The sequence below is a fragment of the Gallinula chloropus genome (genome assembly GCF_964237585.1).
Source record: "Gallinula chloropus genome assembly, chromosome: Z".
NCBI lineage: Eukaryota > Metazoa > Chordata > Aves > Gruiformes > Rallidae > Gallinula > Gallinula chloropus.
In genome coordinates this window covers 12,881,155-12,907,979 of record NC_140089.1, presented here as the reverse complement: position 1 = coordinate 12,907,979, position 26,825 = coordinate 12,881,155, and the positions used below count along the sequence as shown (strand labels likewise).

At 43.1% G+C, this 26,825-nt stretch overlaps 1 protein-coding gene across 2 annotated transcripts in view; it reads right to left on the bottom strand.

Moving 5' to 3' along the window:
- Nucleotides 1-756: 756 nt before the first annotated feature.
- The window catches only part of LOC311203222 (paralemmin-1-like), a gene marked incomplete at both ends in the record, with an annotated part of 131,458 nt that continues 105,389 nt past the window's right edge, over nucleotides 757-26,825 (bottom strand). The window contains 4 exons of one of the 2 annotated variants that reach the window (XM_084277876.1): nucleotides 757-1,505; nucleotides 6,173-6,274; nucleotides 14,703-14,724; nucleotides 15,323-15,437. In XM_084277876.1, the coding sequence (XP_084134002.1) occupies nucleotides 757-1,505; nucleotides 6,173-6,274; nucleotides 14,703-14,724; nucleotides 15,323-15,437 (988 nt within the window). The remainder of the gene's footprint in view (nucleotides 1,506-6,172; nucleotides 6,275-14,702; nucleotides 14,725-15,322; nucleotides 15,438-26,825) is intronic. The other variant, XM_084277877.1, reaches the window with a different exon arrangement.

Genomic DNA, 26,825 nt, shown 5'->3' with positions numbered 1-26,825 from the left:
TACAATACTGTAATCTGGAAGATTTATATAAGGCAAAAAATCATCATTCATACATTTTCTAGAAAGAATAATTAAGGTCCACTTTTGGTATCACCAATAAGCAGAAATGGCTGATGGGATTTTTCTGACACTGCAAACTAAACTGTGAAGTTACTATAAAACAAAACTACGCAAACTTTTTGGGAAAGACTTGTCTGAGTTTTAGCAAATTAAAACAGTAAAATGATCTAAGTCTTCCCCCAAGAAATAAAAAATAGGATATATAAAATAATGTTTAAATGTGATTTTTCTTAAAAAAAGAGAAGCAACATTTTTTTAAGGCTCTTGTATCTGGCTGCTGTGAAACTCAGACTCCCACAAAATCCTAGGAATCTGATCAAGCCTGCCAGATATCTAAAGAAAAATCTAAAAAGTGTCTTTGTTATATATATATTATATATATAAAAATCAAATAAATATGAAAACGTTTGTTCCATTTCCCATTTATCTTTCACTCTGCAATATTAAGGAAAAAAAAAAAAAAAGAAAATACAAAAGACACAAACCTCCCCCAACCCCTCCCCAAACCCCAAATTGTACATCTGATGGGAAAATAAGTATGCGTTCCTCTTCCTGAAGAACTAGAAAGCAAAGCAACCCAACTGCAAGGCAATGGAGGCATTCACTTCCAGTTCACAGTATTGCAGTTAGAAGTACAGTGAGGTCTAGGTAAAGTGATGGAGCAGGAGCTGCCCGGAGCAGGGAAGGAGGACATGTTCACATGACAATACAGCACTGACAGCGCTTTTTCTTTTGTGTACCTGGGGCAGCTTCCAAGGGCAGGCTCTCTTCCTTCCCCTCGGGAGAGGAGGGCTCTGTCGTATCTGACAGGGGCCTGCCAGAGACCAGCTCAGCGGCGTTCCCGTCCATGGTGGAGACATCTGTCACTGTCTTCTCCCGCAACGACTTCTCATCATCTTCATCAATCAGGACTAGCTCTGCCTTGATGGTCTCATCATAGCCTAGAACTTTCTTCGTCTCCTCTTCATCGTCGATGTTCTGGTAGCCCATAAATATCATTGTCACTGGCTGATCTGCGCTGGCCTCCAGGACTTCACCACTGCAGGGTTTGTCTTGGGGCTGAGGGTTCACAGCATGCCCTTTGCTGGGTTTGTGTACCATTTCCAGCTTTGCCTCCTTGAAGAGCATTTGCTCCTTCATATGGCTAAGGTTTCCATCGGCTACCGCATTTCTGTCTGACACAGTCACTGTTTCATACCCTCCTTTTACACTTGATTGTCCAGCTTTTTGCATAAGTTCATCTACGTCCTTTGAGCTTAATTTATGTACTCCATTTTCTACCACTGTGCCACCAGAGTGAACCTCATAGACTACCTTGGTACCATCATCATAGACATTGAATCCTCTTTGATGGGCCTCATCTGGGCCAACAGGTGAAGCAGAGACAATCTTGGTCTCTCCTGTCTGTTTGTCTTTCTCCACATTAATTTCCATGGTGCACAAAGCTTGAATGAAAACAAGAGAGGAAGTGCATGTTACAACAAAAAAAGCCAGTGAATGGTTAATTGCCAAACAGACAAAGAAAACTTTGGTGCCCCTTTTCCTACCTCCTGCCTCTAAAGGACCGTGTGTTCTGCGTTAGAGGTGGGATGCAACGATGTGGACAGAGATAGTTATTGCGCTACTGCTTTGTATGCAGCTGGAAGCTGGGCATACCTGTGGCAAACAAGTCCTAGTCTTCCAGGAGGTGTCTCTGATCAATTAGGAGCACCAAGAGCACTTTGGTTAGGTGTAATTTAGACAAAGGGAGGTGACAGCATGCAGGTTGCCCTCAACCTTTCCATTCCAAACCTGTCTCAAAATTCAGAGAGAAACTACTCTCCAGGAACCTCTCTACTCTCTTTTCCTTCCCTGTCATCAAACTGTCAGTTAGCTGGCAACAAGTTCCGTTTGCTGCAAGGAGCACCCAGACTGTTTTATTATCAATAACTGCTCTTGTTTAACTCTTCCATCCACAGCATTCAAAACATTTTAGAGAGGTGAAGAAACATTGTTTATCCCTGTTCTACAGGTGGGGAAACAAAACCACACAGGAATGGGATAGTTCCTCCTACAGGTGCATGGCATGGCTGATGTCTCAGCTTCCACACCAAGGCATCAACAGTGACCTCTACTTGCAGGTTAAGAGAATGTACAAAATGGCCAAGAAATGCTTCCTTGTTTATTTAAATTAGACATTAAGCCCCACTGCCAAAGTTGAAGAGAAAAGTAATAATGCATTTCAAAACATCGTAATGATTTTCAAAGTACCATAAAACAACAGTTAAAAACATGCATGTGAGGGATGCTGCTTTACATAGCAAAGTTTTTCTAGCATTTAAGAAGGATGAAGTAACAAGATGAAACTTGTAGAGACCACACAGTAGGAACAGACAGGCAGGCTACACCATTCTAATGCCCGTTTTGAGATGATGGCATCTCACTAGACAGCTTTCCAAAGAAAATTGTGCAAAGATCCCACAGGTTTTCCAGGAGTGGTCATCTGTTTAAGCATTCCTTGTATACAGGTGAAGACATTTTGGCTTATGGACAGACATCCACAGACACTTAATTACAAATTTACCACAGGCAGTGACAAGCATTTGCGAAACTTACAGTGACCATTACTACGGATGAGCCTCACTTGTATAATTATGATTTGTCTTACCTGTGGGCACCACAGACTGATGTGTTGCCTTTTTTCCTGACTTATTTTAAAGTGAGTACAGAATATCCTTACCACAACAACCAATGTACCTTGATATGCTTGTATTTAAATATATATATGTATATATTACTTTAATATATTCCCTCAGTCTTATTATTCACACAGTAGATTTTTTCCCTGTATGCTTAAGGCAAAGTATTTCTTCAGTGATAGGAAGTTTATCATGATGTGCATCATGACCCCCCTATAGCTGCAGACAGAATGTCCATGTATTGCTGAGTGGGTGCATGCTGGCCCTTCGAGACGGTCTTCTCTGGTCCCCAGGGATGCCGTCTGGTAGACAGCCCAGACAGATTGGGGTCTGGCCTTCTATATGCTGTGTGCATCTATTTCAGTCCGTGGTGCCCCTGGCAGATCTGGTTAAGCCAAAGGCAATGCTGCACAAACACCTGCATGGAGACGGAGGATGGAGCTGCTGGTGGGTGAAGAGCCACTGGCTACCTCTGAGAACAAAGTGTTCCTGAAGGCTGGAGTGGGCTGCAGAAAGCAGAGGTCTCACGTTGGCCATTGCAAACTAGAAGAATGTCCCTAAGGTCTATGTTTTACCACTATTTTTGGAGGTTTATGGACTGGTTGTGTCCATAGCTGTCATGACCCTGAGCACATGAAGTGATCTCTGTTCTTGTGCTGGAGTTTTCATGCCTGGCCATTCCACAGCAGCCCCAGCAGCCAGGAGAAGGCAAGAGCTGGGCTCTGCTCTGAGATGTGCAGCAGAAGACTGAGAGACGTCTTGCATGGACTGAAATGGGAGATTTAATCTAGAAATAAGGAAAAGCGCTGTTGCCCCATGGCCTGTAGCAGTTAAGCCCTCAAGCATGTTGCTCTGTGGAGCTGTGGCAGACTGCACTGCGGTGCAGCTCAGAGAACAGCTGATATGGATCACTTGCTTGGGACTGTTCCAGCCCAGGGGCTAGTGGACAAGTGTCTTTCAAGTCCCATGCAGGTAAGTCTGCCCTGAAGCCTTTAATCCAACTTATCAGGGATAAGGAAACAAAAAGATACAGATGCCACCATTACACTGTGGAGTTTGGTCCCTTCTAGGTACAGGGCTTTTTTGGGGGGGCATGAGGAGGAAAGGAAGAGGCATTTAATTTAGTGGCTTGTCCTCGTGGCCACCAGGGCTGCTCAGGCAGTTAATTTTTCAACAACTGCAAATGTTACAGAGGTAAAAGTAGGGGTTGGCTAGCCTATGGTACAGATGCTACAAGTGACAAGCTAGCGGGCTTTTGAGTAGCAGGCAGCTGAAATGAAGCAAAGTTGATCTATGAGATACCAACAACACATTCAGAAAATCATCTCTCATGGGCAGAATAGCCACCTGCTACCTTCTTAGTGAGAAGCAGCATCCTGAGCTCCCCTGGAGCTCCTGTACTTTTCCTCTTCTTTGAAAAACAAAGATATTATCTGGGGCATGGATTTTCAGTAAAGATTGATGATTTTCCTGTGAAATAGTTGAGTACTATGCTATTGCACATGTTTTTAGTGCAGGACAGGGCTCAGTCTGCCAGACCCTCCCTGTTTTGAGAAATGAATTTTATTCAGTAGGGTGTATTAAAAGAAGGCTTGTATAATGGACTTGTGTTCAGAAGCAGAAAGGGAATATCTGTTATCTAAATCATGTGGACCCAGCCATATGTAAGAAGAGTTGAAAGGTATATCTTTTTATTTATGGTATAGAGCATTGCTATGTAACAAAGTCCTATTTATTAGGAAGACTTTGGGCAAGAAGTTCTAGCACTGCTTGGAAGACTCTCTCTTACTGGCTGATCTGTTAACAGGTGTGGTCCTTCTGTATTTTATGTTTGCTCAATTTGCTTAAGCATTTGCCACTGTCAACAGGTTTTTTTTTTTTTGCATTTCTTCTAATGTGATTTCAGCAGCAGTATTTTTAAAATTTTGATGTAGAGTGCTGTTTCTGACCTGCCCTGGGGATGACATTTAAGATACTTATGCAAATAAATGCATAAATCTATGTGAGTTTCTTAGAAAGCTGTTAACTAGTGAAATGGGCTGCCATGGGTGAAGCAAACAACAGAACCTGGCTTGTTTGCCTGTACACATAGTGTCCATTCTTTGCAGGAACAACTAGCAGCCCAGCTTGTCAAACTAGCTGAAAATTGAACTAAAGTTGATTTTTAAAATGTCTTTCTTTAACTAGAACTTATTTACTGCAAAATGTGCTCTATTAATGCAATGCAAAACTATCTGACAATAGAGGTGAAACTGAAAGCAGTACTTGAAGATGACAGCCTGCATTCACAAGTACCAGTTTTCTGAACGAGCTTTAATTACAGTGTAACATGATGCAGTGCTTCTGGACAACAGGATCCCAATGTGCAAATGGAAGGGTCTGGCTTCTGCTCTTATGTGGATTCAGAGGTTGTTCTTTAACAGAATAAAAATAAAATCTTAATAGACTTTGAGCTTCTTTGAGGGTGGAATGCTTACAGTCTACCTTTGAGTGCATATGGCGGTGCCTTTTTTTAAGCTGTTGCACACACAGAATAGTCTTACAGGGACGACATGAACAACGCTTCTGGCTCATTTGAAGAATAAAAGGAATTGCTGTGTTCTTGATGTTGACAAAATGACACAAAACACACAAGGAAAAGCTTGCTTTTGAGAGAGACCAGGGTAAGCACTGGTGGACAGGGAGCTTTTGGAATGGCTTGCAACAGGACCTCCGAACATAATGATGTATCCTGTAGCTCTATGCAGCGTTGTAGCTGCAGATGCTGATGCTATGCTTTAACCCCTTCTTCATGTAAGCCACCTTTTGTTCCCACTCTTTGGGACACCTCCTAAGTAGCCACCAGCAATTTTGTTTTGAGATAGGGAATGCATTGTTTAGAAAAGAAGGATCTCCAGAATAACAAAAACATACAGCTTTCAACAGTCATGTTGTTACATTTAAGACACGTAGTCAACCTGAAAAATGTTAGAAAATTCTCAGTATGACTCCAAGCACAAAACATGCTGTGATTCTCTCCACTTTTTCCCCAAGAAGAAAGAATGATAGAGAAACAGTTATAAAGTGATGGGGTGTTGTGAGAGCCTGTCTGTCTTATTCATCTTAATGGGAGTTGCATGGGCACAATAAAAGAGGCAAAACCTTGGCCCAAGCACCATGTATTTGTACCAGTAGAGATGGAAAGAACCAAAATGTTTCCACTTAAAAAAAAAAACTGCACACGTTTCCTATGCTTCTTGTATGTAGTTCAACGACATTGTTTTGTGAGTACTCCTGGCTGCTCAAAAAACCTTGACTTATTTACAAAATACAAATCAAGAGGCATTTCCTGGCATTTAAATGATATCGGGACACCAGACCCATTAAGGTAATTTAACAAAAAAAGTTCATGGCTACTGGACTGGTATTATAATACTTTGCTCCTTGAGACTTACCAGCTACTCTGCTTGCTCCGTCCCGCCCAGGAACTGGCTCTGCTGTTCGTGAATAGAGGGTTGGGAGTTCAGGGATCTGGGAGTAAATGTAATTTACTGCATCTGGTGTCAGAGAACAGGAAACAGTTAGATTCGTGCTATGAGCCCCAGTGGCTTCATTGCTTAGACAGCAGAGTGTTGTCAGCCCCGACAATAGTCACTGGAGCTTTGTACTAGATAATTGGATCAAAAGCAAACAAAGTGCAAAGTCACCATCGTGTGATTGGTGTTCAATAGACTAGCTGAGGCAGGAGGGAATGGGTCCAGATGACTCAAACCTTATGTCAGTTGAACACATAAAATTATTTGTCAGGAGGTTCTCGATTTATCAAGTCCATGACCTTTAGAATGGGGAGGAGGGGGAAGGAAAGGAACAAACCTAACATGATACCCATAATACATGACATTTCAAGTAGAAATATAAAAGCCTAAAAATGCTAGTGTTGACTCAACAGGATGAAAGGCCAGCTTTTTTTCACCGGTTCTTTGCAATATTATTGAACAGGCATTTGGCTTTTTGTTCTTAAAGCTGCAATTCAGTTCATAATGAACTGACATACAGATACTAATAGGGTACCCGTTGTGAGCTTCCGTAGGTATTAAGCACCTGCCAGTTCTGCAATGCCATGATTCATTAACAAACCCTGAACTAGTAGAAAGCTATCCTAAAGGACTAACTTGTTTTACATTCAAGGTTATGGTTGTTTAGCATAAGCTAAATGTGTTATTTAGAAGAGACATTAAAGAAATGTACAAATATTTACCAGATGTTTTGTGACTGTGTTAAATATAACTAGATAACATATGCTGTTCTGCTAGCATACAGTGGCAGAGCTAAAAGCAGAGGTCAGAGGAGAGCTGTGCAAACAACTGACTGATGGTTCAGGTGCCAATAAAAAAATAAATTAAAAAAATTACATTATTTCCTATCAACTGGAATTTTTTTTAGCTTTGTATGGCAACACTTTAATTTCTGTTCAATTGTAAGAACCTATCTGGTGTGGAACAGACAATTCCTTTTCCTCCAAGGGTACCTTGCTGGTTATAGTTTAAGTTATTGGGCCTTCAGTAAGGCATGGTATGTGTGTCAGGATAGGAGGCAGAATCTGCCTTTCTTGGTGCCTCTTATTATAAGCAGGTGAGACAGGAAGATCAGCACAGACCACAAAGGTGAACTGGTGAATGGAAAGAGAATGAAATGTCCTGTATAGGCTGCCTGACTGCATCTTGGTAAAGGGAGATGCTTTCATTACATTTCTTATGGACTAACACCCATCCCAATAAAAAAAAAAAAAAAAACAACAAACTACACCTGGTGGCATCATTGGCAAAGACATGATGTGCCACCTATAATCCCAAAGTCTGCTCTTTTGGCAGGAAAATTTGGCCTGGTATCTGTGAAATTGTTGCATTGCCCTAACAGCTTACTGTGGCCACCAGTGCTGCAGAGGGCAGGAATATAGTAAACACAGTCCCCAAGAAGACACTCAGACCTTCCATTGAACACTATAGATTACTTGGGTAAGGCAGTACCCTTTCCCCTTTCCTGGGTCAGAGGAAAATGGCACTGACACACAGTGCAAATTCATTCCAGAAAGCCAGGAAGATAGCATATAAGTTCATTTCGTAACAGATGAGTTTGGAAAAAAAACCTCAGCCAGGGAAATATTAGTTTATTTCACACTTCAATGGACAATGCAGTCTTGGCAAATGGGCTTTTATATTTTCAATGCATACTGTTTCCTTAAAGGTTTTTTTTATTATTATTATTTTTAGCAGTAGAGCCTAGGAGAAATAATTGTTTAGGGGACAGCTGACTGAGCAGTGGCCAGCAGCAGCTGCTTTCTTTTGCAGGGTTTCTTGTCTCTGATGAGAAATTGGTACAATGTGTGATGATGTTATTCTGGGAAATATCACCAGCAAATGAGCAGGCCATTACTGAAAACTGAAGGAGCTTCTCAGAAGAAAGAAGTGGGGACTGTGCTTCTGGGCCAGAATAAGATGGTAGTTTGTGTTCTGGAAACGGTAGGAATGCAGTAAATCTTCACTGTGTAGTTTCAGTACACATCCGATGACTTGAGTGACAGACCTGTGTGTTCACACGTGGGTGCAATCAATGCAGACTTGTGCTGCTTAACTAATTGTTCTTACACCTTTTGCAGTTTTTGGGAGTAGGTAGGCATGGTTAGGGCACAGCTCTCAACCCAGGGCACTGCAGGAGGCAAAATCCATTACAAGTGTTGGTTTTTCTGCAGTGCCTGCGTAGGGAACTGAGCTGTCAGTCCTGGCAGATAACATCACTGGTGTCTAGCAGTAAGCAAGATCAGTTGTACAGCTTGATGGTGAACCTTTAAGTTTGATGCTGTATGTGTCTGTGGACCTTGGCAAGTCAGGGTTTTTTGCCTCCTGTGTTAGGATGTAATACCTAGGTAAGTTTTAAGTGGTGTTAATATTGGCTCAGTTTAGAAATGTCTCTGGATGTTACTTGGAATAAAATATTTTAAAATATTAAAAATTTAAATATTATCTTTAATTTAAAAAAGAATTTAAAATTTAAATTCAAATTAATTAAAATATTAGCTTCAGAGCTCCTGACAATCTCTCATTATTGTCCTGAGAAAGAAATGCCATGGCTTGTAGGGAATTTTCATGCATTTTCTTCTGAAGCAAGAGGTGGTGATATGGGTCAGAAATAAGTTATTTGACATGAAGAAGTAGGGACAACTGGGTTCTGCCAGTTTGTGTCTTGCCCTCCCCCCACCAGAAGAAAGGGACATGCTCATTTCTCTTTATTTCAATGGCAAAGAGGTCTGTTTCATTTAGCACCTTTTAAAAGTATGTAAGAGATCAATTTTACAAGGAGTGGATGAGGTGTAAATTAGCATTTCTTTTGCATAAGAAGTAACACAATATAAATTAAAGCATTTGAACTGACTGCATTCAATATTTTAATTTCAACCTTTGATGAGTTGTTAATCTTTAAACATGCCACAAAACATGTCTTGTGGCTTTTTGTACTACTTATAAAAACCTGTGTTTTAGGACTATGGTGCTTTTCCATATTACCAGAGAAGTGCTTAGGAAAATACACAGGGCCAGATAATCCTTCAAGGGTACTTAAACAAAACTAAGCTTTCCAAACTGCTCAGAATAGCTCTCACCCAGAGGCTTGTGGCCAAATGTCAGACAAATTCACTTTCCAATGGCTGGATTATCTTTAAAACGTCTGACTACCACTAAAATTAGTGCTTAAGGTTGTCTGCAAATACTGGCTGCAGGGCAGGGCTTTATCCACCTACAAAGCCCTCTGGGGCTACATCAGTGAGAACGGAGATTATGACCCTCGCAGCATATTTGTGAGACCACAGATGTTTAAGCAGGAAACTGCTAAAAGGTGAATAGCCTGGCTCTGATCTAGTGAATCATACTTCACTAAGGAACTTAGGGGCTAGTGTCCACAGCTGCCACCTGTACATCCATAAGCAACAGGGTAGCTAAGTGCACCTATCAGAGGAGTAAGGAATGATCCCCAACCCTTTCCAAAGGCAAGAACTCTTATTTCGGCCTCCTCAAGTGCACGTATGCCAATATATGCAATTTGGGCAATAAGCCAGAGGAACTAGAGCTCCATGCCCAGTCTAAGTCATTGGAATCACAGAAACTTGGTGGGAAAACTCACAATGGGAAGAACACGATGGATGGCTACAAACACTTTCAGGGAAGAAGAGAAGGTTGAATTTTGTGTGTAGAGGAGAGGTCTGGAGATCATGCCAGTTGTACTGGATGAATGCTTTTGGATCAAGATTAGAGGGATCATCACTAAGGGAGATTTTATGATAGATATCTGTACTGACCTTGCAATCAGGGTGAAAAAGCAGATCAAACCTAACTTTGGCTGCTCAAGGAAGTCTCAGGCCCACAGACCACGGTCCCCATGAGCAGCTTCAATTACATTTGTTGGAAAAAAACCCAAACAGTGCACAAGCTGTCCATGAAGTTCCTGGTACATGTTGAGGACTGCGTCCTACTACAGATGCTGCACATGCTGACTTGGAGCAGCACCTTACTAGATTTACTATTCATAATTTGAAAAGACTTACTTTACAACATAACTACCAATGGTAGCCTTGAAAACTGTGAATTCTAGATCCTGCTGACCATACTGACAACCAGTACCAGGACAAAGACCAAAAATTTTAGAAGAGACAACTTCAACATGCTCAAAGCCCAGCTGTGAGGAAGGATCCATGGAGGGCAAAGGATCTTATGAGTGCTGGGAGTTATTCAAGAGCTCCTGCCAAAAGTGTAAGAACTCTCCGTCTTCTGCAAAGGGAATGGAAAAAGGCTATACCAAAGTCCACCCTGGTTTAACAATAAGCTAAAGCTCAGCTAGAACTGAAATTGGCCAAAGATATCAAATACAACAGGAAAGGATCCTTCAGATTTATTAGAGGTAAGCAAAAGCATAGAGAAGACATAGACCCATTAATAGTGCTGGCAAAGCAGATGTTCTCCTTGCCTCTGTCCTTGGTGGCATAGCTAGTCCCCAGATGAGGAGTCCAAGTAGCTACAACAGCTCATGTATTGACCCACCGGTTGTGGAAGAAGGGCTGGTTTGTGGCCTCTTGCAAGGGCTCAACCCACTTAAATCCATGGCTGTGGTTGGCATCCACCCCAAGGACTTAAGAGAAGTCTGACCCTGTTGCAAGGCAACTGGCTATAATGAAAGTCGTGGAGATCAGGGCATGTCCCTGGTAACTGGAAGAGGGAAAACTTCATACCCATCTACAGGAAAGGACCAAAAGCAGACATAGGAAACTAGAGGCTCATTGGTCTTTCTTCATTCCCTGGGAGTGATTGAATGAGTCTTGCTCAAAACTATTGCAAACCAAATGAAACAGGTGTGTGGGAAAAGCCGTCATGGATTTACCAAGGGCAAATCATGGCAGACTAACCTGAACACCTTCTACAACAAAGTAACATCTTCTTGTCAACATGGGGAGAACAGTGGATGTTGTTTACTCAGACTTCAGCAATGTGTTTGACAGTGTTTCCTACATCCTACTCTTGCACAAATTGGCAAGGTACAGACTGGATGAGTGGTCTGTGGGATGGGTAGGCAATTGGCTAACAGGTCACAGTCAGAGTGTGGTGATCAATTTTTTTACTCAGGTGGCCAGAGGTGCTGTAATTATGGCAGTCATAGAGGCAGATCTAATTAAAAAGTTATTTAAAACCCTACAGCTGAAAAAGAGTTGGGAATGAGTTCTTACAGGATGCGTGGAAAGCCCTCTGCAAAGATCTGTACTTGATTCCTTGGGGGGGGGGGGGGCATACTCGTCTGTTTTTCTCTTGGGCTGCACAGCTGATCAAGATCAGAGGAGAGGAACCCAGAAGAGTCTCCAAGCAATGTGCTGGGTACTAAGTGATCCATTCCAGGTTTCCAGAGCCACATCTTTGCCAAATATATGCTAATACATACCAAATTCGAACAGAGGTTTGTGCAAACTGTAGAATTATTGTAATTGTGGCTTCTGTATGTTGGCTGAAGTAGCAACACATAGTTGGCATAGAGATGGCCAAAGATTGCAGAGGACAAATTTACCCGAGGCAAATTCAGGAGTCAAGGGAGTTACATCAGACCTTCAAGTGGCTTTTATTTTATAAATACATTGAGCCATAAACATACGTGTGCACAGAGTAGGAGCTCCCTCCTTTCCACTTGTTCACAATATGCATGCGGTACAACACGACAGCATGCCTGTTTTCATCTGCAGACCTGAGCAGTAACAAATGTCTTTCCTAGCATCATCCCAGGACTTGTTTAATGGACACCTTGTCAGTGACAAGCAACCAAGGAGCTGGCAGAAGCACAACTGCAGGTGACAGGGCTGCAGCCCCCAGACTCAGTAATTCTGCTCTGCTTTCTCCTGTGCAGCTATCTATGAAGGCAAAGTGTGTTTGTACCATGGAAAACATAGGGTTTATATTTATTGTGCCGAAGGCCTGGATGACTTCAAGCCCAGGAATGCTTGTTGCTAAACACAGTTGTTTTCTGGAAGGATGGGAAGGACACTGATCAACCACGGTGCTCATCACCACTTCTTTCTTCCCCTCACAGCCTGTGCCAGGACGCCTATGGACTAAGAGTTCCTTGTAGCTGTGCTTTCTGCACACTCAAAAGCTCTGTTACCACCATATATATGACACATAAACACGCAGAGGGACACAATGATGAGATAAATAACTTTCCATACCATCATCACGTTTAGAATAAAGGGAGGGGTGAACATGGGGCAAATGAATGTGAGATTTATGGACTGGAAGTCTTTCAGGATGTGGCAGCCATCAAAGAAATTGGCCCAACAGGCCAGTGTTGGTTTGTGTCTGTGTTTTACACAGCCTTCCAGTATTATACAATGGTTCTTGCCATTTTCCCCTGCAGTGTGTGTTACAGATGGCGTCTGGACAGATGGCCGACTTGCTACACCAAAGCAAGTCCTACATGTTTTTGAAGGAAGAAAAAAAAATCTATGGTACCAAAGTGATCACAGCTAGTTACGTAGGTGTTTTCTTCCTGCTCTGACCGGCTACTCTCACAGGCTGTTGTCAGGAAGCAGAAAACCCGTTCAGCTTCCACCTTGTGAAGATGTACGGTCACACTGTGCCCACAGTAGGAGGGCTAGCAGGACAGCTTGCAGCCTCGGTCATTTCTAGAGGAGCAGAGTACTGCTTAAAGGATGACCTAGCCTGCCTCAGCCCACAAGGACCAGCTGCTGAGAGAAAGAGGAAATATATAAAGCAAGTGGTCTGGAAGAGAAGAGGTACCAGTTAATTTAGCTGTACCCCTTGCTCTCCCTGCTTGCACACTTATTCTAGAGGCAGTCTCTTCTCCTCGGTATAATTTTGCAGTTTTATGTTACCCCCTCAAAAATCATGAACTGTCCTTTCTTCTGGCTGAGCCTGTGAGGAACAGATCCATTGAAAGCAGCCAAAGCCTGGAGAGTAGTGAGGCTCCTCTTGAACACATTGAAATACTACATTGTAACAAGAAAATACCTTTGGGCAACCAACCTCTTTGTATTTGCTGTCTCGGGCTTCTGTTGGTTCTTATTTTATTACAACACACATGAAGAGGTAGACTGCATCTTTCAGGAGCCATTAAACCTCCTGTACACTTTGGATGGTGATTCCTGTTTCTCTTTTGAAAACTTACCAATAGCCATGGTGAAACTGAATAGCTACAAAATTTTGCCATTCTGAACCTTTATTTACTTTGTGGTAGACAATTTCAAATGCTCTATGAGGGAGGGAGTCCTTGCTCATGGCAGGGGGATGGAACTAGATGGGCTTTAAGGTCCTTTCCAACCCAAAGCAGTCATGATTCTGTGAAAGAGTATTAAAGAGCAAGTTCTTAGCATGGAGCATCCTATATGGGATTTCTTGTGTTCTTTTTTCTTTTTTGTTTTTTTTTTTCTTAATGGGATTTAATATAAACTTGGATTATATAGCTAATAGAAGTGAAAAATTCTGAATTAGATCTTTGAGTTAAAAAGAAAACCCTCTTACTAACTCATATTAATCCTCTCAAAAAGATACTTCCCAAAACAGCTCCACATCAGCTCATATACTACATGTTAACCTTCAGTAGTGACCCAGTGCTTTAATGTTAGGATCACCCTATATACTCCTCATCTATTGCTTTGTCAGCAGCTGGAGGAAGTAGTCACGGCCTCAGTATTTTACATTGTGTCAGTTCAAAGACATGTACTGAGAATAAGAGTCTGGAGCAGAGATTTTTCTGCAGAGGGATCAGCCTGGTATCTTTCTTGGGTCCGACAGGTCCTGGAGGGGCACCACAAAGGTCTTTCCAGCTTCTTGGAAACCAACCACCTTATTTGCTCACTCAGACACCTACATTTACAGATCAGTATTTAACACTGATCATAGATTTTGTGACACTGAATTGATAAACTAGAAACTATTACATCTTCACCCACCCATGCAAGGTTTTCTTTCTGTCAGAATGATCATGCAGGGAGTATCATTGATCAGTGAAGTAATTTAATCTTGGTAGTTGTTCCTGCATATTAGGAATTGTATGTAATTGTTCAAGAACAGAGCATGAGTGCATACAGTGGAGAAGACTGACCACAGAGAGGTGAAAGGGACTCTGCAACACAGGGCTATCAGTACCAGTGTGGTGAAAGGAGTGCCTAATAGAAGGCGTATGATGTCTGTTTTAAGTCCATAATGTTCTTTCCCTTTGCTTGCACGTAAGAAGAGGTGGAAATCTGCCAAAGGAAAACTGTTTCACCACAACAGTGACGTCTGTGCTTGGGCTACAGCAATACCAAAGAAAAAGGTAATAGCTCTAGCAATAAATCAGAAACACACAATGAAGAGAAGAACCCCCACTCTGTAAACCTTTGCAACAAGGCTATAACAACGTGTTAAACCCGTAGCTCTACAATAATTAAGAGGCACTTACCACCATCCTGGTGTGAGAAACTCTGTGAAGAGAAAAAATAAGATGTTTGGTTAAACCTTTTATATTTTGAATTTAATTTGCACAAAGTCTTGATTTTTATGCTATGCTTGCTTTTATGGCTTTTTGTAATTTTCTAATGGATAACTGGAGATGTAAATCCTCAGGTTTAGGTGCCATTAGAGGCTAAGGGAGAGGGACACAGAAAAACAGAAAGGAGAAGATGGCTGTTTGTTGCAGGCTGCAATATTCAGAAGTGGCATTTGTGGTGGATGCACTATCCTTGGGTGCTGCAGGGGGCAAGAAAGTTTGAGGTGCCTTCTAGGATCCTGCAGACATCCATGCCAGAATTTCACATGGTTTCCTTGCAGATAAACTCAGGACAGATCTCTGAAATCTCTGAGAAAAAAGCTGGAGCTGGAAGGGGAAATCCACATAACCCCATCCAAATACATCTGATGCCTCTATATCTTTTCTGATTTTGTTCATTTTGGTTTGAGCTAAGTGCTCTGTAAAAGCTCTCAATCTTCCAGTAAGTGCATGAAATGTAACTGCTGCTTTCAAACAGCACTGAGTCTATCTTGGTTTCAATTTATGCCCGATTGTCTTTTTTTCCAGAATACCTTTTGCAAGTTGTCGAAGGATTTCTCACTCTCCTTTAGTTTCTCCAATATTATTTGTTCTTTGGCAGATATTTGGGATTCCTCACTTTCTAATTTCTGTATTTCTTGTTCCAGCCTGTGGAAGACATACAGACATGCACATACACACAAAAATAAAATATTATAAAATGATTTCAATGAGCCATAGTTTCCTAGTTATTAATTAGCATTTCAAATGTCATCAGGGACAACTTTCACTCTTGTTATTCACAATTGCTTTCCTAGAGCATGAAGGGCATATGAATTGTGAAACAGACAGATCTGTTTAAAAGAAAAACATTAGTTCTCTTGTTACACATTTTTGCAAAAATATGCAGATTAACTAAAGATATACTTCCGATTTCCTTCACCAAAATTTCCATACCATCTCTCAGATGTGCACTTTCATTTTAGAAATCATGGTATGGGATATAGCCATAAATACGGAGTAATAAAGCAATAGGTGTCTTCTAATGCTTCCATGCTCCAGACAATGAAACTAGAAGTAGTTATATGAAACTGACAGTCATTCTAGGGGTTTCTCTTGAACCAGTACATTGCCCACTCCAACAATAACACTTCAGGAACCCAAAAGCATTGGACATGCATCTGTGTTTTCTAGTGTTACTGACTGTATACCGGGGACCCCATAGTCTTCAGGTAGCAAAATACACAAGCTTCTCAGAAAATAAGCTTATTTTGCTAGGTAGTAAGCATGCAGTGTTCTTGTTTCTGTTGCTGAGACCTAATGGCACTCAGTCCTTATGTTATGTAGATTGTGATTTAGGATAAACTTTAATCAGGGTTAGATTCTCTATTACTTTAACTCAAACCTCCTTTTATTGACATGATTTACGCAGGTGTAGGAATATTCCCTCTTTCCCTCTCCATTTTTATGTATGCCACCATCTTTATTTTCTCATTTTCATTAAAACCAAAAGAATCTGTAAGATAAGCTAAGATGAGCACATTTGAAGAGGATTAGTTGTCTAAATCTCTCTTTGTCTTCAAAAAGAGCTGTAGCTTCTGTGCTGCCATTCAGTGAGACCTGGACAGGCTGGAAAGCTGGGCAGGGAGAAACTAGATGAGATTCAGCAAAAGCAAGTGTAGAGTCTTGCACCTGAGAAGGAATAACCGCTGGTATCAGTACAGGCTGGGGGATGACCTGCTGGAGAAGAGCTCTGTGGAGAAGGACCTGGGCTTCGTGATTGATTACAGGTTGGCCATGAGCCAGCAGTGTGCCCTGGTGGCTCAGAGAGCCAATGGGATCCTGGGGTACATCAGGAGGAGTGTGGCCAGCAGGTCAAAGGAGTTGATTCTCCCCCTCTACTCTGCCCTGGTCAGGCCCCACCTGGAGTGTTCTGTCCAGTTCTGGGCTCCCTGGTAGAAAAAAGACTGGGATCTCCTGGAGAAAGTCCAGAGAAGGGCTACAAAGATAATTAAGGGCCTGGAGCATCTCCCCTATGAGGAAAGGCTGAGTGAGCTGGGACTGTTCAGCCTTGAGAAAAGACTAAGGGGGGACCTTATTAATGTTTATAAATATCTGAAGCAAGGGATGCAGGGGGAATCAGCCAGTCCCTTTTCAGTGGTCTGTGGGGACAGGCCAAGGGGCAATGGCTGCAAGTTGGAGCACAGGAAGTTCCACACCAACATGTGGAAGAACTTTTCCCCAGTGAGGGTGACAGAGCCCTGGGACAGGCTGCCCAGGGAGGTGGTGGAGTCTCCTTCTCTGGAGATATTCCAGACCCGTCTGGACGCCTCTCTGTGCAATATGAGCTGGGGAGCTGCTTTGGCAGGGGGATTGGACCCGATGATCTCTCGAGGTCCTTTCCAACCCCTATGATTCTATGATTCTATGATTCTATGATTCTATGATTCTATGATAGTGTTGGACCATATTCTTTGTTGGGCCATATTCTTCCCATGGGACATAACAACCCCATGCAGGCTTGAGGGAGACTGGCTGGAAAGCTGTCAGACAAAGAAGGACCTGGGGTGTTGGTTGACTGCAGGCTGAATATGAGCCAGCAGTGTGCCCAGGTAGCCAGGAAAGCCAATGACATCCTGGCTTGTATCAGAAATAATGTGGCCAGTAGGTCTAGGGAGGTCACTGTGCCCCTGAACTCGGCATTGGTGAGGCTGCACCTCAAGTACTGTGTCCAGCTATGGGCTCATCACCATAAGAAGGACATTGAGCTCCTCCAGCAAGTGCAGAGAAGGGCAACCAGGCTGGTGAAGGGGCTGGAGGGCAAATCCTATGAGGAGCAGCTGAGGGAGCTGAGGATGTTTAGCCTGGAGAAGAGGAGGGTGAGGGGAGACCTTATCACCACCTACAACTACCTGAAGGGAGGTTGTAGAGAGGTGGGTGATGGTCTCTTCAGCCAGGTTACAGGAGATAGGACAAGGGGCAATGGCATGAAGCTGTGCCAGGGTAGGGTCAGATTAGATATTAGAAAAAAAAATTTTACTGCAAGAGTTGTCAGGGCCTGAAACAGGCTGCCCAGGGAGGGGTTTGAGTCACCATCCCTGGATGTGTTTAAAAGACAGGTATATGAGGTACTTAGGGATATGGTTTAGCTTAGGATGGGAATGGTTGGACTGTATGATCTTAAAGATCTTTTCCAACCTTGTGATTCTGTGATTCTGATTCTTTGAACATGACAGATCAGCATCACCCAGCACTTTCCTTACAAATGGCTGCTTGCCTTTTTGACACCGCTTCTCAAGTGAAGGATCAGGGACACATTTCTGCTCTTTCCCCTCCTCATCATAGTTCATCATTAATGCTTGTTTGATCAGAAGGCAGAGGGCAAGAAGGTGATAGTGAGCAGGTAGGGAAGGGAGGAGGGATTGTGCCTTTCAAGGGCTTGACAGTGTGAGTTGCTTGCGAAATTCATGTTTCTAAATATAGACGCAGGTTCTACATTAAGGCATCCACCTGGGAAAATTCCCTCCACTTTCTAATTGTGCAAGGATGAAAGATGTGTGGCACTTGCTGATAATGTTTTTCATTAGAGGGAGGCAAAAGTGTCACAGCCTCAAGTTGTTGCAGATGGAAAAAGGCAGCTTTTTCTCTCCTGAAGTATGTGAATACTTAATAGCCTCAAATTCATGGTGATTTGTGCTCTTTTTCTCTCTTAAAGGCAACCCCCTCCTCTCCGAGTTGAAATGACTAAATTGGTGTGATTTTAAAGTGAAATGTTGCAAAGTACTCCTCCAATCCACTTAAACCTTTCCCCTCAAATTAAAATAAAAACTTCAAAAATACAAATTATTTTGAAACAAAGTATTTTGTTCTGCTGAAATGAAACAATTTGATACCAGATGAATATTTGCCTTCATGTTGCAATTCAGGGAGAAAGCTGTCAAAAAATACTGTTTCAGCTAGTCTTTTCTTTCCAGGATATTTTTTACAATGTCTAGTGAAGTGAAAAAATTATTTGTCACTGAGGTCAGCCATTGGCATGCTCCAACTCAATGAATTTAGAAGTCAACAGGAAGGTGGCTTCTTTTCCTTCCCTGTTCCTGGGAACAATTAGTAGATCGACATACATTTATACCTTGCTGATAAAGATGTTTGAAGTACTCAGCTGCTCTGCCTGGTAAAATTGTACTGTGGAGCTGGATGAGTTGGGGTTTACTGGCATGTTTCTTTTCTTCCCAACTGAATCCCTAAGCAGCATTTTCAGGGTACATTTTCTGTCACCAGGTACATTTTTCTTGTTGCATGACCCAGGGAAAGAGTGGAAAATGTGAGTCTGTAGAAGCCAGCAATAACAATACACAGGGGGAGAATGAAATCCTTTTTCTTTCAAATGAATTGCACATTATTTAGGAGTGTATGACAATGAAAAGATGTGAGCATACATGCTGTAAGGCTGCTTATTTGATCTAAGTTATAAGCAAGCAGAGTCCTTGTAATTTGAGGTGATCATAAGTGCACCATGCACCTCAAAACTGCAGAAGGTTTGTCAAGAATTGTTTAGTCTTTCAGAGAAAGCATGCCTTTACTGCCTGCACAAGTGCACACCCAGAGCTGGTTTGATTTATATCTTCTTGCTTTCTGGCTACTTGCTCTTTTGTCTTTACTTTTTTGTGTGTCTTTTGTCCTCGCCTCCTGGTTCACTTCCTCACTTTCTGCCTTAGTCAAGCCAGCCTGCCCTCACCATTAGAACAAGTTTTGCAGATGCAACATGAGGGTACCCTATTCTGACAAAAACATCTTGGTGGCTTTTTTCCCACCCCCTGCATTCCTTCATTTGCTTTTAGAAGTGGTATTAGCAACGACTAAAAAAATGGGTGGAGACAGAGCTGCTAGGATTCTAGAGAGGCAAATTGACCATTTCCCACTGAAATCAGCACAAGCAGTCTGAGAGCCTCCCAGGCCCTGTGCAGAATTGGTCAGGAAAAATAACAGACCACTCTAGCCAGAATGTGCCTGTTACATAGCACGGGGGTCATATCCCCAGCATTAACATCCACAGGAGGTTGCTTTATACCTTTCCACTCAGTTTCATACTCACTCTTGTTTATACTCTGTAGGCTTAAAGGGTGAGGTAATGCTGCTGAGGTATGAGGTAACAAATGCTCAAGGGCACAGTTTCCATGTGAGCTCTGGTACATACTCATCAGCCAACCACCTGGGCACCACAGACCTCACTAGAAAATCGGGTCCCAGTGCCTTCACCTCTTCCTTTGGGCTGCCTTCTCACACACGAGTCAGCAGTGCAAAAATTTAAATTCTGTTACAAACCAAAGGTTGTTTTACATCCTTTGTTTTTGTTTGGGTAGGCTTTTTTTTTTTTACATTTTGTTTTCTTTTGTTTGTTTGTTTGTTTTTTTTGGTTTTTAATTTTGGGGAGCTTGATATCATCAGAATTGCTGAGTGGTAAGGAGAACTGCCTGCCTTTTGGGTAACAAGATACAACAGAGACATGAAAAATTGGTTTGAAAAACAAAATGCACTAACATCTGTTTTGAACAACATGCTATACAATGGCTTAAACAGTAATAAATCCATTCAGAGTGCACATGTACACGTACATACATATACACTCTTCCTGTGTAAACTAGTTAAATATCGAATAATGTCTTTTTCTTCTAGCCCAGTTTAAAAAGGATGTGCCTTAATTGTCATTTGACACCTGGCAAGGAAACCTTCTAATTCCCTTGTTCCTGGCTTCTTAGCAGATTTCAGGCTGGCCTTTGAAAAACAGCCACAACAATAAAGCTAGTAAAATAAACAACTGCAATATCTGGAGTGCTATAGGGAAAAAAAAAAGTAAAAAAGAAAACATAGATGCAGATCAGGTAGAGGTGGTGTAAAACAGACTGTTAGTATTGCTTCTCATTGGCCCAAGCAGCTACCTCATCACTGGGACCTGCTAAACTGTTTATATAAGGAGAGAAAAATGTGTTAGGGAGTCCTGAGTTGCTTTGGCATAGGCATGTGTTTTTGTCTGTGGATGTGCAGGGAGCCTTGTTTCCCCGAGTATCAAAGAAATAAACAGTGAAGATTTCTCTGCTCAGAAATCCAAGCCTGCCTTGCTGTTCCCCTGTCTGTCCCACAGCTTTCTTTAATGAATGGCTACCATAAAGCATGGTGTAACAGGATTTTCAGTGAGGGTGAGAAGAGTTGCCCACTTAAGACCCTTTTGCTTATGTTAACAGTGCTGTTGTGCTGTGAAGGGGAAGAAACCCTGAACAGCAGAAGGAATGCTTGGACAGAGTTTTGCTGTCATTTGGGGACATCCCAATTCCTTGGTTAGTAAGGTGACAGGCTCATAGGGTATATGCAGGCTGGAGATGACATCCAGCTCTCTGACCAACCTCCTACTCAAAGCAGGGTCAGTGATGAGATCAGACCAGGATGCTCATGGCTTCTTCCAGCTGGGCTTGAAACTTCCTGATAATGTCCAGAGATCCCACAATTTTAAAGCTACTTAAAAGCTTTGCCTTTTACAGTCTGTGACTATCAGACATGATGCTTTGCAAAATTCCAGACCAGAAACATTCAGTACTGCTGGGAAAGAAGATGCAGACTGCTAAAGGAAGCCTGGTCTGTGTGTTTGGTGGGATTTTGATCCAACCAGGCAGCCACACTAGTGTAGGCAAGGTGGGCAGTGCTGCTTCTGAGAGGGCAACAGCTTGATACTTCCTCACTAGATAAAGAGGAAAGGTCTGAGAGGATGCTCTGGCTCCTCATGCACCCTCTGTCTCCCTGCACCAGGCAAGAGTGTTCAGGAACTGGACCTGGGTCTGCCCAAAGAGGATAGGAGGCAGAAGCAGCAAATGAAGCTTCCTGCAGAGATACTGGATCAGGGACCAAAGGAGATGCTTTGAGAAGGGGATCTAAGAGCTGAAGGGGCAGAAGGGGAGGTTTGGGACTGTGATACATGTATATGTGCATTTATGTTTAGCACTCCATACCCAGCACACATTATGTTTGGATATAGGGCTGTCTTGTGCTCCAGCCTGAAGGTGATGAATGCACTTTGTCTAGGTGAAGGATTTCCTCTGTTTCCCATCCTAAGGTGTTGAAACCCACAGACTCGGCCTGTCATTCTCCTCTCTGCTGAAAGGCAGAGGCTGTTCTGTCACAAAGTGCCTTTAGCTCGACCCCAGGAGGGACCCTGAGCAGCATCCTGCAGGGCACTCCCACTGTGGTGCAGGGACTGCTTTGCAATAAGGACACACAAAACTCGAATAAGCAGAACTATATCTGAAGAAAACAGCCTTCTCTATCCACCTAATTAACTCTGGCAGACATGATTTCTAGAGATACCTACTGCAGTAGCTCAGCAGTTTTTTGCTTTTTTTGCGTGGTGGGATGGTAGCAGCGTTATGAAAAGGGAGAACAGCTGCAGGTTTATGGACCATTTTCTTTCGCCTGTGCTAGCTTTGCATGCTGGATTGTTACCTGAGAAATACTCATGTCATTTCTGCAGTGAATATAGAAATGTAACAGAAGTTATGTGTGCAGCACACAGATGTCAGAGGAAAAAGAACATCAGCATTAGTAAGGAAAATATACAAGTATTCAGAACTTAAGAGGAAAACAGGAAAGACCTAATCAGAGTAAACACTTGAAGGGAAAGGTGACTGATGCATACACTGAGTTGCAAACTGCTCAGCTGTAAACTGTTTATATTGCTGTTGCTCGACTGACACCCTAAATCAACCTGATAAAAAAAGTCACAAAGAAGACATGGGCTTGTATATCAATAATCAGAGCTGAGTCTCTCAGAGCTGAATATCCTGCGGTGTTACAGCTGACATTAAAAGGGCAGATTCACAGAAAGAACTGCAACAAGCCCCTGTGATGCTTACTAAGTAGAAAGGGGGGCAGCAGGGTGCTTGTGAGCACAGCCAGGTTCAGAATAACTTGGGACAATGAACTTGCAAGGAAGGGAATGAGCAGCTTTGGATTAGTATAGGGAAAGAGTTCCCCTTAAAAGATGTGTAAGTCTTGCATTTAGATACTTTAAACCAGCATGGTTGGGGAAGATATGGGAAATTGTACCCTAAATTCCAGTCCAGCACCTCATCCCTTGACATCCTTCCTGTACCAGTATCAACTGCCAAGTACTAGCACCTTGGCTATAAACCAACATGCCTAAGAAACTGGAGCATTGACCTACATGCCACAGCTATGAACACTCCCCTTCATCAGTTGTAGGGGAGGGAGAAATCATGGACTAATGCTTGGATAAGTTTCCACATTGGCTTAGTTTTCTTAGCAAACATTGGAAGTTGTGTCAAAGCCAGCCAGGCCATTTGTAGATCAACACGCAGCCAGTGCTGATGGCAAAAACCTGCTTGATTTCAGGTCCGCTGCAGGATCTGAAATGAGATTCCAGAGCTGAGTAATTCAATGCCTCTTAGTTTAGTCTTTCTGCAGAGCTCATTCTTTTTGAACAGCTCATCCTCAAAGAGGAAAGCTGGCAGTGCACATCTTATGATTTCTAAAAGGCTGTTGTTTACAGAGTGCAGCTGATAATCAAGAGCAGCAAACTTAATTAGCATCTTTGAAAAGGCAAAACGTCCGTGACTTGAAAGACTGGGAATACATTATCACCAATCAATGCCTGGAAATGAGGTTCAGGCACGATGCTGAATGAATTGCCCTGGTAATCTATATGAGTCTTCCTGAATACACAGCAAGGGAAACCATTCCCTTCACCATGGAAAAGTTGCATCCCAGTATCAGCTTATTAACTTGGGAAGAGAGGAAAAACTCTATGATTCCCATTGGTGTGTGAAGTAAATGTGTATACAGACATGTGTAGAACAAGAACTGTGTATTGATACTTTGCACATGCCTGGTTTAGGCCCAGGTTAATACCTGCTAGGTGAGACAACATCAAGGCCAGCAAGTCAAGCAGTGGCCACAGTATTTCTTGCGCCAAACTTGATGAGGTGTAAACCCCAAAGTAATTATCCTGAGCTAGCTAGTGAAGTGTTGCCTGCTCCAGGTGCAGAAGGCTTAGTGCCAAGGTAACAAAAATGCTTTGACCTGGAATTTCAGAAGTTGCACGATCAATCCCTTTCCTTGCCAAAGCAACACTATGATTGTGTATTAATTGTTGTTGGTGGTTTGCCTGATGCAGCAATGAAACTTCCAAGGACGGGGACCTCCAGAGCTCTCTGGGGTGACTTCCTTCAGCTGGAATTGCTTTTTTGAGACCTGCTTTTATTTTCTTCTATAAGCATGTTATCTCATTCTGGAATCATTTCCCTATATCAATTTAGTACTCAAGCTCTTGCCCTCATGGCATTTATAGCCCACATATTTTTGTGGACTTTTTAAAGTGTGAGCTTTCGAGCGCCAAGTTCTTCCAGTCTTCTTCAAACAGGAGTTGTCTCCAGCCTGGGTGAGATTGCAAATTTAAAAATTTCCCACTGCTTCAGAGGAGAGCAGATCCCTGACTGGAAACCAGTTAATGACTATGTCTTGGACGCTTGCCCTCATGGACCTCATGTCTTGAACCTCCCTTGAGAACTGGAGTGGAACAAAAAAAAAGTCCTGATCTGAACCCAGCCCTCTGGCCAGTGACCAAAGAGGTGAAAGAGTAAAGAGTCCACTTATTTTCTCCCTGTCTGCTTATACTAGAGCTTTTGGACCTGAAAGCTTCCATCTGTGCTCCTCACTAGGCGCCAGGTAGCACCTGGTAGATCTTACCCATCCATTTCTTTCCCTGATCTGTTGAGTAAAGACCCTGATAGCTTGACCTGCTCTGATGGAGCCTCGCTACTGAATTGTCCAGCTCTTGGAGCACTTGTGTTTAAAAAAAAAAAGGCACAAATACCCTGATTTCTTGGTCCAGCCTCGTGACATGAAAATGGGCATTGATGTTTCTCCTGGTGAAGCTGGATTCTGTCTCTCCACCACTGCTATCACTTTCTTCCCTCCCAGCCCAGAGACAGAGCAAACCTCCTGCCTTGTAGTCCAAAACTTTAAAATAAAGTAAATGAAGTGAGAGTCACAACCAATAAAGAATGCCCAGGCTACACAGCACGAGACACACAGCTCTGGGGAGTTGCACCAAACAATGTACAGGACATACTCTGCAAGTACAGGGGCTCATCATCTCTGGTTCATTGGTCAGTACCTGCTGAGATGGCAGGAGAAAGACAGGAAAATAAAATAGCCCTATGAGAGAGGGACACTCATTCTGCACTTTACAATTAGAAGGTGAAGGTGTAAAGACTCAAGGAAGACACCAAACTCTGCAGAAACTCGCTGGATCTTCCATGTCTTTAAATAAACTTGGCAGGACAGGCACCAGGAGAGTTGCCCTAGGATGCCCAAGGATACACAGTCTAGCAGACACATGAGCACAAGGAATAAATGTGACCATGCAGCTTGCTGTCATGAAATCCTCTCCCCTTTCCACGCTTTGCTTTGCTTCTACCATTAGAGGAGTGTTTCAGCAGGCTGGCTGGGCACTCTGAGCGCTAGGAATAAGCTCCAGAAAGCCCACAGTGACTCTGGAGGGACCTATGGTTGGAGGCCATGTGTTGCAAGATGCGGTCCAGCTGACGGAGTGTTGCACGTGCAGGTTGCCCAGCACAGTCTCCATGTGCAGCAACTTGCACCCAGAGACTAGAAAAGCAACACAGGTGTGGCCAGCCCTGTGGAAAACAGCGTGAGGGCACATTACAGCACATGAAAATTCATTTAGATTTAGCAACAAAGGCCAGCAGTTCAGCTGTACGGTGGACTGTGTTATTTATGTCTTGGGATAGGTCCAGGAAAGAGGTAGAGCAATTGGGGGATGACTGCTGTTGGCTTGTTCCTCCACAGTGCAGCAGCACTGGCCACTGCAGAGTGCCCAGGGTTAGCACAGATGTACAGTCAGAGTGAATGTGTGACCTTCTGCAGCACCCACACTGCAAGCTGCCAAGTAAGGAGGATGTTTTTGTACAATTATTACACATACCAGTATACTGGAGACACACATTCATTTACCTAGCAGCTTTTACAGGGAAGGCAGGAAGCCTGGAAAAGGATGTGGGTTTTATCTCCACCTTCTTCCTCCTGTGTACAGACTAGGAATATACTTTTTGACCCTGATTTACAACATCAGCTGAGAGATGAGCTGCTGTGGGTCATGAAGAGCTCAGGGACAGAGCATGACTCCAAATTTAAGCCCCTCAGGTTGCAGCAGAATGGCCAGAAGGATATCCGAGCAGCCAGCTGCTGCAAGGTGGGCTTTGTAGCCTCCAGGTTAAGTAGCCATTAGTTAGGGCTGGAGCCGGCACATTGTCTTCTGCCTGGACCTCAGGACACTGCAGCTTTTTCCTCAGCTGTCTGCTCTGGCCTCCAGTCCTTGGACTGTGAGACATGGGGAGGTGCTGTCTGTGCTTCTGACTCCCTTTCTCAGTGAGCTGATGAGGGTATTGCACAATGAGCCTTGCAGAGATCTGTCAGTCTCAGTGGCCCTGGGCCACTGTCCCTACCAGCGACCCATGGGCCACTGCAGTGAAGGGCAAGAGCAGAAGACAGAACAAGAGAAGCACCTGGCAGACCTCCAGGAAAACAGAACGTTGCTCTGGCACCCAGAATAGTGTTTGAGGACTTGGTGATACTGGTCTGTTCCTTGCCAGTGGAGCACTCCTGTAGCTGAGATGCCAACAGGACATGCTTGGACAGCAAGTGAACAGAGAGCAGCTATTTCTGTGGTGCACAGGAGTCAAGTGCAGACACTGAAAAGTGTCTTAGAAGTTTTTTCCCAAGTTGCCCTGAATCTGGCTTTGCTCTCTAGAGCTGCTCAGCCCTGACAATTATGCTCTGCTTTAAATCCTTCTTTCAGCATCTCCCATCCCTCCAGCCTTGTCAATAAACCGTTGCTGCATGCTTGAACCAGAGAAAGGTGTTGCTGTGACTTGGACTCAGTTTCAGGTAACCAGAGACATACAAGATCCCTTGATTTAAGCTAGCTCTTCAGCCCTGGCACTCTGGTACAACTTTCTGCTAGTATCA